At 41.0% G+C, this 16,047-nt stretch overlaps 1 protein-coding gene across 2 annotated transcripts in view; it reads right to left on the reverse strand.

Annotated features, from left to right (window-relative positions):
* Positions 1-16,047, reverse strand: part of ESD (esterase D) — a 108,235-nt gene that overhangs the window by 48,013 nt on the left and 44,175 nt on the right. For both annotated transcript variants that reach the window (XM_078656023.1, XM_078656025.1), the window contains exon 4: positions 5,889-5,987. In XM_078656023.1, the coding sequence (XP_078512149.1) occupies positions 5,889-5,987 (99 nt within the window). The remainder of the gene's footprint in view (positions 1-5,888; positions 5,988-16,047) is intronic.

Genomic DNA, 16,047 nt, shown 5'->3' on the forward strand with positions numbered 1-16,047 from the left:
ACTTCTTGTTTCTAGATGTAAATCTAGGTCTAAGAAGGTGTGATAAGAGAAAGTATATGTAGAACTCCACTCACGTATCCTGTCATTTGATTCTTGCAGTAACAGTTGTAATCTATGCTCTCGTAGTATGTGATTGTGGTCTTTTGTTAAATTCCTTTCATGTTAGGCAGTAACTTGACGGTTTTGCATTGCACATTCTATTCAGCAATTCATGTCTTTGCAATAGAAGCTGCCTTATCACAAAAAGCTGGCGTTCATACTAACATCTTTGTCTTGCTAAGCAATACAACACAGTTCGTCTGATACTGGATGTGCATAATATTATGTTTTTTAATTAAGGATTCTTTTAAAAAAATAGGTATTTGAATACTGTAAAAGTTGCTACAATCTTGGGCATTAATTCGGAGTTTGTGCTTGACTCTATTAAAGTATAGTTGCGTAACTATTTTTTTTAATGGTTTAGGCAGTAAGGACCATAATCTTTCAAACTAGTTTTCATTGCCTCAAAGGGAGGACTCAGTGTTTTGTTTTCTTCAAATCTTTATTTATGTTCACGAGTGATGTTGCAAGACGCATTTTACAATACACAATTCAAGGGACTATACAATAGTGCTCCCAGAGCACCTTCAGGAAGACCCTCAAGACCTGGCTCTTCGGCTCAAACAGATGTGCTTCTCAGTTTTCATGCAAGTCCAAAATGGTGACCAGGTTTCCTCAAACGTATCCAAATTATTACACACTAGTGATGTCAATCTCTCATCTGCATAAACAGAACAAACTTTCGGCCACCTGACACAAAGCTCTTGTTTGCAGAAGTGGGCCAGCAATATCGGACTGCCAGCAACAAGTGACTAACGAGCTCACCCGATGGGGTAGTCAGAGGATATATGGAGTCCTTACCATAGGCCTTGTAATTGCCTCTACTATCTGGGTCACCCCTTCCAAGTAGTTGCAAATCCTTGGGAAAGTCCACCACACAAGCAACATGTCTCCCATCTCCCCAAAACTCCGCCAACACAGTTCTGATACCCCTCCCATTGCCTTCAAGCAGGCTGGAGAGAGATACAATTGGATGAACATCCGATATGAATTTTCTCTATGGTTCACACATATAGAAGACTATGCTGCACTTGCCCACACTATCCCCCAGGTTTTTTCCGATATCTCCCGTTCTAAGTCTCAGGCCACTATGTATTATTGGGGGTCGCTCCATATGTGATTGGTTTATTGCTCTATATAAAAAAAAAAAAAAAAAGTAAATAAAAGAGGGCCCCTTTTACCTAGTCTTGTTATGGAATAAGGTCTCAAGTGCAGTCCTATCCCAATTGGCCTTTAATTGTATCAGCTCTATCCCTAAACCAGTGCAATATTAGGTCAGCCCATATTCATTGTGTGGTTGTAGGTTAAACTGGTCCACACAGTTCTCTCTATCCAAGACTGTCTCTTCTTTGTAGAAGGCACCCAAGCGCAACGGACTCCTATCGTTCCAGAATGAAAAGCTCAGATCCATTACACTGGGCGGGAAGTCTGGGTTGTAGCTAAGTGGAGTCAAGGGGAGGGGAAATGTGATCATGGTTTGTTTACAAGACAGTGTCTCTCAATAGTCTAGTAAAATATTGGTGGAGTGACGAAGGGTGGCCTATTTTGGTCTATGTTTGCATGGCAACCACGCTACGTGAAGTAGGGGAGTCCAGAAGTAGTATTGCTCCACCTCTGAGCTGAATGTGGTGAACAGGGTTTGATGCCAGTCTCCAACGCAGGTCGCAGTTGAGCAACCAATGCATTTTTTATGCTGGCCACACAACCTAACCATACGATTTCTATTTTTCCTCACCCACATAGGCTCTTGTACAAGACATCAAGCAAAGGTGGAATATTGCCCTCATAAGTGTGTTCTGTTTCCTTCCTCATGACAATACCTTTATGCCATAATATAGAGTGATCATCCCAATGAAACCTAAAATTCTGCTGGACTTGTTTGGGCTGGCCTTGGGGATCAGAGTTGCCTATCACAGAGAATTTAGAGTAATTCACCTTAAATTCAGAGACCAATGCAAACTGCTTGAGCTTCTTGACCAAGGCTGAGAGAAATTTCTTGCTCAGTATTAAAACAGAACATATCATTCACAAAAAGTGTTCTTTTGTATTCCCTTGGGCCAATGGTAAGGCCTTTAATATTAGGGCTGGCAATTATTTTTTGCATTAGAGGTTCCATGGAGAAGGCGAAAATTAGTGGGAGAGGAGGCAGCCCCATCTTGTCCCTCTTGTCAGATCTACTTTATCAGAAAGTTTACCATTTACTTTCAGGTGTGCTGTGGAGTGGCCAAAATTCCCCATGAAATGTTTGAGAAGATTGGGGCCCATACATGTCCGGACTAGGACCTTCAGTATAAACATCCAGTCAACTATTGAAGACCTTCTCCGCAGCAAGCGAGAGAAGGACCAGTGTAGCGTTCTGTTTTTCTGAGGCATCAATCAGGTTAAACGCCAGCCTGGTGTTATCAACTGCATGCCTATGTTTGATAAAGCCTAATTGTTCATGAGAAATTAGTAATAGGCAGGCGTTGTAGACTCATTAACTGAGTTAGTACTAAGTGAAAATCCGGTGGCCCTACAGGTGCAGGCAACCTTTCTAGCCCTTGTAAGAGGGCTCTGATCACAGAACAGCAAACCTTTTAGCCTTCTTGTCAAAACTTCTACATATCCTTCAATTAGAAGCAGAGAAAAATCCTCTAAATGTCAAGTCTAGTTTAAAAAAACTTAAGTGCCTTGCACTGCACAATGCATTAGTAATAAACTATTATTTATGAAGCATATTATAATCCACTTCCATTCTAAGAACATCTCTTTCTAGTTGCAAGCCTTCTGGATTCCAAAAGAAAACCTAAGGAGACAAGTGGCAGGTATCTAACTTCTTGCAATCTTTCCTAGATGCCTTGTTAACATGCCAACATATTCTTGTGTGTCAATAGTGATACAGTGATAAGTTTAGAGGAGTATGACTGGCCTGCAGGGCTCAGGAGCAACATGCATAATGTCAATAAAGATCTGAGCACCTTATTGTTCCTTAAGGGGGTCATTACGATGTCGGTTGGACGGTAGTGGGAATGGGATTGCCAACAAGGAGTTGGCTATTTATAAGGACAAGGGAACCCAAAGGCAATATACTAGGGACCTTGGGCAAGTAATTGTTACTAAAGACAGGGGTCCCTAGAAACGAATATTGGTGATCAAATTAACATACGCTAAATAGACAGTATGCTCTTTGTCCAGCCGGACAGAGTTTATTTAATCAATGTAGGAGATAACAAAATTATTATCAATAAGTGGGCACAACCTGTGACCCACACACACAGGAAAAATACAACAACAATAGGAAAAAGGAAATTCAGGCAAAAAGGGAGGGGGTCTAGTAGTCAGTAAACAGACTTGATTGCATATAAGTACCATTGCACAGAACATTCAACATTTTGTAAGGCATATGGTACATTAGTGTCGACGTTTCGAATCCCTTAACTAAGATGTATGGGACCATCATCAGGACAGTAGTATTAAAGCATGCCTGTCTTGAATACATGTCAATCGTTAGAGCGGGTAAATGCACTCAAAGGTGCAATTTAAGGTTTAGTTAATCCTATCCGAGGTTTGGGAGCGGTGTCCCGAAATCAATGGTCGGTATGTGCTGTTAGCCAGTCCAGAGATTCAATGAAAATAAATGTACAGCCATCGCTTATAGCGGGATAAGGCTGAATCGAGTAAATACTCGAGGAGGAAGCCGGTCGTGCTGTGATGACCGGCATCCTGCTGTGATAACCATGATATGAGCTCTGCAGCAAATGCAGTATAGAATTCATTATTGTAATTTGTCTTTCTCGCTCGACCCTACATTGTTGGCAATAGTTATAAAAATAAAATGAAATGACCTGCCCATCAGACCAAATGTTATCTCACTGGCTACAGTCATATTAGGCCAAAAGGCAATAGAAATGTCTGTATGTATGTATTCTGTAGGCTGCAGCAGTAGTCACTTTAAGCTACAGTGGAGTTTTCTCCTTTCCCCACATACAATTACGACCCCAACATTGCCAACATAATTGTGTGCAATAGTAATTTGTATTAGACCAGAGTTATGCAAAGTAACCTCAAAAAATACAGGAGCCAGATTTGAGGGCATTGCTCTATTTTCTTTGTTGTGTTTTGCTCTCTTCCATGGAACCGAGCAGTTGGAAAAAGCCGAATCTAAATAAGACATTGACACTAGGATTGTCTAAGAGCCACTGTCTCATTGCAGTTACTTTCACCATCAATGCCCACAGTTCTTATTTGTTTTGGAGAAAAATAAGTACACTTTTCCAAGTTGAACAGGAGATAAGACCACGTAGACAACATGAAACGGTAAGACATTTTATAGAGCACACAAAATACCCAGCATTATACGCATTCTGAATAACACTACTTTAGTACTAAAAGTTATGGAAAATGAGACCACTACCAAGGTTACAGACCTTAATCAGAATCTAAAAACAGGAATTTTGTGCCAGATTCACAAATGTATTTGTGTACCTGAATTGAAATTAGATACACACATTAATTAGGAGTGTAAACGCGTGTTTAATATTCACAATACATTAACATATGCTTGTAATATGACATACGGCAATATGACTGCCCCACCCCATGGGCGAAATGTAGGTGAGCCTCTATATGCGAGATTACAGTCTCTTACTTTAGAAGGCACACATTCGCCACAGATTAATTCCCTGTTAAGGGCATGGATAACTCCCTACCACGATGGAAATGGGAAGACACCCCTCCAATTACAAATCTCAATAATGTATTTCATAATATTTGGTAATTTACTTAGTGCATTAAACAAAACAAAAACAAACAACAACAAAAAAGGATTACATCTTGCAATTGGCCTGGCACATCTGAAATGTGCTATAGTTTACCACAGCTTCAAAACTAAGAAAGCCCAATACTCTCCTTGTTCTGTTAATCAATCTTTGAGCAAGGCTTTGGTGTCATTTGTAGCCCTGTTATTAATGATTACCACTAGGTTTGCATCCAGCAATTGAAAGTTACAGTTAAGTTTTTTTTCTAGCAGAAAAAAACATACATCCTCATGATAGCTTTATGAATGGAGGATGCTTTAATTTTACTAATTGTGGATGAGAGAGGCTTATTAATGGATTACAGATTACTTTGTAGCGCTTGCTGGAGCAAACACCGGTTGGCCACAATTTAGTACCCTTTAGGAGAATAAGGTACGTTAAATCAAGTACTAAGGTAGCATATGCCTCCAATTACGATTCACATAGTATCTAAGAATTCTTTCACACATTTACGTTTGCCCAAAGCAAGCATAAGGAGTAAGTTATTCTACATAATATGGGCTGTGGAGTATAACACTACTGAGATTTCGATGCGTGGTTCCTCTGACATTTAAATAGTATTAGTAAACAATAGATTTTACGTACTTAAGAAATCACAGAACTGTCGCTCACTAGTCAAGAATGCATAAATAGATAAGTGGGGACAAGTTCCTTTGAGTGAATCTATTTAAAAGTCCTGTTGCAATGTGCACTATTAATTGCGCCTGTTATATTGTTTTTAACGTACTGCTAAATAGCACTTTCCTTAGAGTCTTGAGGATTCCTGCACTATTTGTAGCTTCAAAAAGTTTAGATTGATCCGGACATTAACACTATGCTTTAAAATAATTTAAATAAAGTAGCTGTGAAATTCTTTTTATTTTCTTAGTATATTTAACAGGCTTCCATGGGGCATAGACGATTAGTCCTACACAATTAGTAAGCAATGTTTCTAAAAAATATTAAGCACAACACCTTCAACATCAACCAATCGTCTTTAAGCGCTGGACTTACGTGGGCTGGTATCGGGTGCTACGACTATGATGCCATGATCAGCTGCTGCTTGGTGATAACCTCCTTTTGTTATGAAATTTTGTTCTGTGCATGTTAATCCTGTAGATCAAAAAACAGTGTTATATTCCATTGAAGACACTCAAACGTATCGGGTTACAATATCTAGAAAATACATTCTATAGCGTAGATTGCAGATAATTTCGTAGGGCAGAGGTTTTTAACCTTTTGATTTCTGGAGTCCCACTTATTGATTACTGAAACCTCGGGACCCTCAATGAGTCATCAATGCAAGCCAGGGACCCTGGCGTAAGAATTTTTAATGATTTGAACTTCAAAACAATACACTAAAAATACAGATACAAGTGTTCATCAAATACATACAGAAATGAGATCAGAGCTGTTTTCGATTTCATAACCCTGACGCCGGTCGGGCTCCACTCATATCAGTATTTACGAAAGACTAAGTGCTCCTGTCTTCATTTTCTTGCTTATGTAACTACTTCAATTTTAGTTATGTACTTTTATGTATATACCTTTCTGGTGCATCAACCACCTTTGTTAATATTGCAAAGTGGTCTGCCACCCGAAAGGGCCTTGTTCGCGCTATATAAAACATTGAATATATACATATTTATATATTTTTACTCCATTCAAAAACAGCTATTTAAAAAAAAAAAAACAGTAATTTTGAAAAGGTTAGAGCTTTTCTAAATTCAATTAAGGCCACCCATCATCCATACTATATTCTTTTTGAAGCATATGCTCTGCATGCACAAAACAATCCGAGGACACTAACTTAATGTTTAAGTCTCAAACTTCAAATTCACATTTACAGAATGTTTTAACATTTATTTATATACACTATTGATTTGTTATTATTTCATTTTCTAAGCAGTTGTGGACCCATGGAGTAGGCTTTACGGATCCCCCTAGACATTCCCAGACCACAGCTTAGGAACCACTGATGTAGGGAATCTTTTTAAACCCTATGTTACTGATACTGTAGAGTTACTTTATTTTTTTAACCCACCAGAAGTCCATACATCTTTCTGCTCGTGCTTTTAATCATTGTCCTTCCCAATCATCCTTTAATATCCAGTGCTCTTCCAGTTCAATATATACAAAGAAGTTATGAGTTTAAAAGTAAATATTTTCAAAGAAATTGTAGCTTAATCCACAATTTAACAGTCGAATTAAAATTACACTAAAATGGAGAATATATAACATTTCTTTTTTAACTAAACAACGTACATTATAGGATTTATTATAAAATAATAGTGCTACTAATCTGAAAAAGCATTAAACACCAAATTATTATTGACAGAACTACTCCTGATATTTGCTTTAAGGGCTAAAATGATATTATACGTTGTTTATAAGATGTGGTTACTTCCAATCAGATACTTTATCATTTTATTGGCATCACCACTAGAATAGATGCTCTTCTGACTCACCGGGATAAAAAAGGTCCTGCTAAATCTAATGGTTGGTTCGACTACGCATGTACCATTGCCTCCAGGGATTTAAAATTGGCTGTTTGCAAATGACCTAGAGATAATTTGCTGAATAAATCCCTCAGATTTAAATATAAAGAGGTACTCTCAGCTAGGAAAAAAGAACTCCAGGATGTAGCATGGTCCAAATTGTCACGAGCTGCAGAATCAGGAGATAGCAAGTTATTTTGGGATACTGTTAATTCCCCTTTCGTAAAGTATGATTCCTTCCCCGAACTGTTATCACGTCACCTGTGATGCCCCGGTTGCTCATTTCACTGGATTTTTTAGCTCTCTAATGGTGAAATGGTGACCATTCAAAACAAGGAACAGTGGATATGGGTCCCCCTTACCTCTGGAAATTATATTACAAGAAGTGTTATGGGCCTTGAAGGAAAGCAAAGGGGGCTTGCAAGGCCCCAGGTCCAGATGGGGTCCCAGTAGATGTTTCAAGAACGTGTTGATTTATGGGCACCAATCTTAACTAGAGTTTTTAACGTGGCTGCAATGATAACGACATGGGGTAAGTCTACTATAGTCCCCATTTTTAAGAAGGGTAATAAATCAGATCCAAGAATTACAGGCCAATTTCATTGCTGGACTCATTGCTATTCTCTTTGTTTATAAATGGGGTAGACCAGACCCTACAAACGGTGTATGCAGATGCCCCACAAGTGGCTGGGCACCCCACACCAGTGCTCTTGTACGCAGATGATGCTGTCCTGCTGGCCAGGACTCCAGTGGGGCTGCAACCTTTAATGAATACCTTTGGGGATTTTATTGCTGCTAGAAAATGGATTATTAATAAAAGCAAAACTTATATCATGGTTTGTGGGTCAAGGGACAAATAATGTAGAACACTTTTTATGGACAAGTCGCCGGTGGCAACTGTCAATACCTTCTGCTACCTGGGAATTACTTTTTCAGGTAACAGGTCATTGTCCCATGAAATCACTAATGTTAGGAGCAAAATGAACAGAAGCACCCATGGAATTGTTATATTTTCAACCAAGCTGGGTTCTAAGCTGGTAAAGGAGATGGCAGCAATTTATAGGGCAAGGGTTTTATCCACTGCAACATGTGGGGAATGAATGTGGGCCTACCACAATAGTAAAAAAACGCTCCAGATGGAGGAAAATGGCTTCCTCAAATGCCTACTTGGTTTTTCCACCTCAGCTTCTTCTGAAATCATTCATAGAGAAGTAGGGATTCAGTACCTCCCAGGCATCGTTGCGCATCGTCCCTTGCTGCTCCGGCGTTCCATACGGTCCAAACATGAAACCAGTTTTACCTAGTCAATTATTTTAGACTGCTTTACACCCTGGACAATGTACTGGTGATACCCTGGTTAAGCTATATTATTCTGTGTACAGTAAATTATTCAAGATGTCACTCTGGACTAACCCTCTATAGGCAATATCAATTAGCAAGTTGTATATCAAAGAAACCTTTATAAATCATAAGAGGGAAGTCCGGCTGGATTGTGAGATAAGGAAATCAACTGTTAAGTTTTACCTAACACTTACTTTAACAGAGAGCTATCAAGATTATTTAACTTGTATTCCTAATCTTACGTACCATTTTGTACTAGTTAGATTTAGACTGGGAATTGCCAACCATCTAGTTGCCTTCCCTAATATGAAAACTTTGGATTAGAACCATTGCCCATGTGATGAGCAGAGTAAGCAAAGCACTGCGCACTTTATGCTGTTCTGTGGGTTTTATTCTGGTTTTAGAAGTTATTACCTAAAACCACTTTTGCTTGCGTACGGCAATGGATCGTATATTACTGCCACAAAAAATGTGTCCGAACTAAATGATGCTGGGGTTTGTTTTAATGTAGCACTTTGTATTACAAATGCAATTAATATACGCAAAGATATTGTTGCACAAACACTGTGATAACCCTACAAGGATTTTAAATGGAGACTGCACCCCTTTTACTTTCTGTAATTTTTTATTGTAGAAAATATATATATTTACATGGAGCATAACATATACATGGGTGGGGGAAGAGAAAGGGGAAGAGGAAAGAGAAAGAAGAAAAAAAGAAAAAGAAAAACGCCCGTGGTGGGGGGGCGGTGGACTGGTTCGTTTCCAGCTTCCAGTCTTATTGGAGTAAGTCCGATTTCCAGTCGTTAGAGTGCGGCTTATCGTTAAGTCCTCCGTCCCCATGTTGCATTGATTGTCATACTCGGTCCCACACCCCTGCCGCATGCGGAAGAGATAGAGAGAGGAGAGAGAAAAAGGAGCAGTGCGGGTTTCTGGTGTGTGCACAATCCGGAGGTCTGCTGCTCGGCTGTTGCTAGTTGGTGTCTGGCAGTGCTACCTATGGTGGTTTGTGCGACGAGAGGTAATTGTCTAGGGATTCCCACATACTTGACTGCCTGTGTGTTTTGGGTGAATGTTTCGCTGTGATGGTGTCCGTCCCTCGTAGGAAAGTGACCCAGTTGAGCCATGCTTTAGGCGTGGCTTTCCCTGTGTCTTTCCAGTTGTACAGAACTGTTTTGACTGCTGCTGTCAGCAGAAGATCGATGAGGTCGCGGTCTTCTTTGTTTGTTATTGAGGGGGATGTGAAACCCAGTGCCAGGCTGTGGAAGTCTAGTTGCATGGTGTCCCCTGTGATCTCGTTTATTAGTGTTTCTATTGTGTTCCAGAAAATTCTGACTTTGGAGCAGTGGAAGAGTAGGTGTGCAAGGTCTCCCTTTTCTTTGTTGCAATTCCAGCAGGAATCACTGTCGCGGATACCCATGGATGACAAGCGGGCGGGGGTCCAGTATGCCTTATGTGTGAGCCAGAATTTAGTCTGGTTTAAAGTTGCAGTAACCTTTTTCCTGGATGTGGACCTCCATAGCTCAGCCCTCTCCTTCTCACTCATCGCTCTACCCACTAGTGTGCCCCAGTAGGTGTTGACTTTATCGTTAAGTTTGGTGGATTTTGGGCATAGGGCCCTGTAGAGGTATGTGACTTGGTGTCCTAGTTTGTTGAGGTTAGTAGCATATTTTATGAGAGATGGTGTTAGTCCGTTCAGGTTTGCCTTCCTTATTGCTACCTTAATCTTCAGGAAGTTGTACAATTCTATGCTCTCTAGGTCGTGTTCTTCCTTGAGTGTGTCAAAGGTTACGTTTGTGCCTTGTTTCAGTAGGTCACTGGCCGTTGTGATGCCATGCTTGTACCATGAGTGCATGTTCAGAGTCTTATCCCTGTATTTTATTGTGGGGTTGTGTCATATGGATTCTAACTGGGTTTTCTTTATGCTTGTCCCCATTAGTTTGTCAATACTTAGGAGAGCTGTCTTTGTGCTGCTTAGGATGGGGTTTTCTTGGATTGCTGGGTGTCGGGTAGCTGTAAGTAGGGCGATAGGGTTCATTCCTTTCAGTAGTCCTCGCTCCAGTGTTAGCCACGGCGGTGTATATTCCGAGCTCGGGGTGAGCCAGTATAGTCCCTGTCTTGCTATGCACGCTTTTTGGAATGTTCTGAAGTTAGTTATATTCAGGCCGCCTAGGTCTTTTGTCAGTCTGAGCTTTTTTTAGGCTTATTCTGGGCTTTTCCCCCCTCCACAGAAAGGTATTCAGCATTTTGTCTAGTCTCTTGTGGAAGTCTTCTGTATTTATCAATGGTAGCATGTTCAGCATGTAATTCACCATTGGTGTGAGCATCATTTTAATCGTTTCCACTCTCCCCCACCACGTGGTGAATTTGGGGGACCAGCCCTCCACCCTTTCCTTTATTTTGTGTAGTATGGCTTGTTCGTTGTGTTCTAGTGTAGATCTAAGGTCTCTCTCGAAGAGGAGGCCTAGGTATTTGATGGGTTTCTGTTGCCATGTCAGGCCGGACAAGCCTAGAACCATCTTAGTGGTGTGAACGTTCAGAGGCTTGCACTCGGATTTGTCCCTGTTTCATTTATATCCCGAGACCTGGGCATATTGTTCTATCGTTCCCATCAGTGCCTTGATTGATTTTTCTGGGTCCTCAGTGATTATTAGCACATCGTCTGCGTAAGCCGCTAGCTTGAAAGTTTCTCCCTCTACTGGTATCCCCGCTATGTCTGTATTGGCTCGGATCATGTTTAGGAGAGGTTCTATCGCTAGCAGGAACAGGGCTGGCGAGAGTGGGCACCCTTGTCTGGTCCCCCGACCGAGATGGAGTAGTTGTGATGTCCCCCCGTTTACTACAACTCGTGCTTTGGGGTCATTGTAGAGGGCCAGCACCATCTTCCTATAGTTGGGTCCAAACCCGAATTTCAGCATGCACTGGTCCAGGAAGGGCCAGGACACTCTGTCAAATGCTTTCTCAGCGTCTAGGGCTATCATGACCGCTGCGTTGCTGCTCTTGGAGGAGTGATTTATTATGTGGCATAGCAGCCTTGTGTTGTCATGGGACATTCTGTTCCTAAGGTATCCTACTTGTGAGCAATGTATGAGCTTGGGTAGGAAAGCGTTGAGTCTGGTTGCTAGTATCTTGGCGTATATTTTGCAGTCTACGTTAATAAGTGAGATTGGTCTGAGGTTCTTTGCTCCGTTTGTGTCTTTACCTTCCTTCGGAATTACTATTATGTTGGCTTCCGCCATGGACGGTGTCATGCGTCCTTGCTGGACACACTTTGTGAAGACCTCCTTCATTGTGGGTCTGAGAATGTGTAGGTACTGCTTGTAGAAGCCGGCCGTGAAGCCGTCTGGTCCTGGAGCCTTGTTATCTTTGAGACTCGCTGTGGCTCTCTCTATTTCTTCCTCTGTTATGTTTAGGTCAAGGATGTCTCGTTCCTTGTCTGATAGCGTTGGTGTGGATATGCGTGCTAGGAGTTCTTTGCCCCCATCCTCCCGCAGGGTTTCATCCCTAGTGTAGAGTTTCTCGTAGAAGTCTCTGAAGACCTCCAGGATCTCCTTGTTTGCAGTCTGGGATTTATTATTCCTGTCTTTGATGGCCTCTATCGAATGTTGTTTCTGTTTCCCCTTGAGGTAGGATGCTAAATTTTTCCCTGCTTTGTTTGCTGTGCACAGGTTGATAGCTTTGTATTTATTTAACCAAGTGCCTGCCCTTTCACTCAGGATTTTGTTTAGTTCGTATTTGCGTTTAGTTAGGTTTGTGAGGGTGTTCCTATCCTCAAGGTTAGCTATGTGACCGTTCTCTAGGTTTTTGATCTCTTTTTCCAGTTTGGCAATTTTTTTGTTCCGGTCTTTGTTAAGCCTCCCTTTGATGCTCATGACTGTCCCTCTGATGGTGGCCTTTAAGGCATCCCATAGTAGGTCTCTGTCTGTCTCGGGGGTGTCGTTAATCGCCAGGTACTCTTATCGCTGTTTCAATCTCCGCCCTAGTTGATGTGTCAGTAAGCAGATTGTCGTCAAGACGCCATCTGCGAGTTGGCTTCTCATTGTGTTTCCCTGATAGGGTTAGGTTTATGTGCGAGTGATCTGAGATGCTCCGGGGGCCGATTTCCGTGTGGTCTATGAGATGGGTGTGTGTGTCTGATATAAGGATGTGGTCTATTCTACTGTAGGAGTGGTGTGGGTTCGAGTAGAAAGTGTATTCTCTGGCGTCCGGGTTTTGGAGGCGCCACGGGTCCTTGAGGTTGAGTTTGGAGCAGAGGTTTTTCAGGATGTTGCCCTTGTGTGACGCATGGCTCTGTCTGTGCGGGTGCTTGTCAATGGCTGGGTCTAGGACCTGGTTCATGTCTCCTGCGACCACCAGGAGCTCGCCTAGTGGAAGGGTGTGTCGTTGTGCTCCTACCCTGTCCCAGAAGGCCCGGTCGTCGGTATTGGGGCCGTAGATATTGGCCACGTGTATAGTTTCTCCGGCTCTCCTTTTAAAATATTTTAAGTATTTTTAGACAAGATCAACTTTGGTTCCATGTAGGATATCAAGTGTTGCCTTGTATTGTCTTTTACAATTTGATATCATCCATGTGTAATCAATCAGCTTTTTATATATGTACACTTTTATGATTGTTTTACACATACCCAATAAAGTTTCTTTTGATTTGAACTACTCTAGAATTAGTAGCCATGAAATCTGTAAATTATCTCGAGCTGCGAAATATCAAATTCAAGCTATAAAGTCTGTCACTAAGCAGTAAGTTTTTATTTTAACACAGGCCTTTGAAATATTGTGACAAATATTAATTGACTTCAGGACTGGCTAAGATAAGCTACCACTGCAGGAACTAAAGAAAATATTCCACAGCATAGAAAAATAGTATGCCGAATTCCTTCATAGGCAGCCAACAAGATATATATATATATATATATGCAGATTCATTCAGGAAAACACAAAACATGTAAATGAAGACAATGGAACTTGTTTTAAGTCCTGAAATGCTCATCTTTTATGTATTACAAAATCCACAAGTTGTTCCCTCAATATATATTTGTCAGTAAGCTTGTCTAGTGACAAAATTAGACATTTCTATATTTAAAGGATTTTCCAGTGACCTGCAGTCATTCTCTCTACAGAATGTTATAGATTTTCCATATACAGTTAATATTTTATTAATGAAATGCAAGTATTTTATTAAATTTGGAAATGTATTCTACCAACCAGTTTTGGACGATTTCTGCTTTACATTATGATCTGGGTATTGTTTACATACATGTAGAAGAAAATCTCAGTGCTACTAAGGATCTCTTGTAGGAGTTCGAAATAAAGGTTAAACAGGGATGAAAAGAGGATCGAGCCTTGAGAGATCCCTTGCTGTAAGGTGAGTTGGTAGGAGATGGAGCTCTTACTTTCCACTTCTTGTGAATGGTTCAGTAGATGAGAGGTGAACCAGTTCAGAACTATCCCCTCAATGCTCATAAGATCCCTCAGGGTGCTGTTCATGGTGTGGTGGTTGACTGAATGAAAGGCAGCTGGGAGATCAAGGAGGAAAAGTGTACAAGACTTTCCAGAGTCAAGGATGCAAAGTGAGTGGTCAACAATTTGCAGATTTGCAGTCTCTTTGCTATACCCCTGTCTGAAGCCTCAATTAAAGGGGTCTAGAGGTTTTAAGCATGGATGGCAGATGACATTTGGGAAGCTATGCAGCTTTTTATTACCTGCCCTAAAGAGGGAAGGCAGAACGGGCAAAAGTTGTAAGGTCTTTTGAGATCCACTGATGAATAGTTTTTTTTTTCAGGAGAAGAGAGATTTGACCGATAATTACACTGTTTGGTAAAATCACTTATTTGAGATAGGAATTTAGCAGGGTGGACCACTAGGGAAGGAGATATTTGGAGAGCTCTATCCAGATAGGGCCACGGATAGCAACCAAAAGGTGGTGTGACAGTGTCAATGGATGAAGAAAAACATTTAGGTGTCAAACTGCTGTCGCTCTTGTAATGGATAAAATAAATCTTTTAAGCCATTCAAAAAGATTTTAACTGCTGATAAGAGTTTAAAGGCTGCAATAAATTGCTTCATATATTTAGATGTTGACAAATGGAGTGTGGGGACAGTGAACCTTTGTTGGTGTACATCATACTGAAGAAACCATTTAATCTGGCAACAGCTACAGCTTAAGGCTGAATATCCGATTGAATCCAAATCAAAGAAGTGGAGATGATCAAAGATTCACTTGACAAATTCGCCTTATGTTTTTTGCTGAATGGGCTGAGCAGGAAGCATCTTGTAATTGGTGTTTAACAGACTACGTGGAGAAGCCTGATGGGGAAGGTTGTAGAGACAAACAGAAAAGATGCATGCATCAAACTGGAGCTGTCCAAGACAGTCTTGTACATCCGCATGTTAATAAATAAAATGTTATCCTTTTATCAAACTACTAGTTGTGCTTTGTAGACGGTTTCAAAGAGAGAAGATACATAAGGAGCTTCCAGGCTTCAGTGAAACTGTTGCCTAATTAACTTTGCATAACCATCATTCATGAGTACAACAGAGGCCATATAAAGGTCTGGCTGTAAACAGAACATTATAAAAGGAAGATTAAAGAGAACCTGTATGTTGGTAATGTAAAACAATATGTAGTAGAGGTCCGAAGTGACACTGTTCCTTTGGGGAAAAAGCTGGAGATATGAATGAATTAATGAAATAATTTTATAAAGCGCGCAATACCGGAAGGTGTCTTCGTGCTAGACGGATCAAAACCAGGACGGCCAACAGCCTAAGGGAATACCTTTGGCATCACTCAGTGCCTTACTGTGAAAATACCAGGTCTTCAACTGTTTCCTGAATTGCTGCAAGATGGATTGTGAGCGAAGTGCAAGAGGCAGGGGATTTCATAGCTTCCCACCACTGTACATGAGCGTTCCGCAGCCCCATTTTGCTCTGCTAATTCGTAGGATCATGACCATTCATGTGGAGCTCGAGCTGAGGTTCCTGCTGGGAATGTACCAGGAGAACCGATCCTGAAAAAAGGACGGACCGGCTCTGTATGGGGCATTGTGGATTAAACACAGAGCCTTGAAGAAGATACTCTTCTCCATCGGCAACCAATGAAGGCCATACATTAAATGAGATTGGTTTGAAATTGGGGACCTTCAGTAGCGTTCTTGCTACCGCGTTCTGTGGGGACTGTAGTTTTTTTATCAAGTGTTTGGAGGTACCTAAATAGAGGGCATTGCACTAGTCCATCTTCAAGAAGATGAGCCATTATCACTGTTTTCTGTAACTCAAACAGAATGAACGGAATATGCCCCCAAAGAAAGGAACTCAGTTTACGCTAGTTTACTGTGCTC

This window comes from Lissotriton helveticus, chromosome 8, assembly GCF_964261635.1.
Source record: "Lissotriton helveticus chromosome 8, aLisHel1.1, whole genome shotgun sequence".
Lineage (NCBI taxonomy): Eukaryota > Metazoa > Chordata > Amphibia > Caudata > Salamandridae > Lissotriton > Lissotriton helveticus.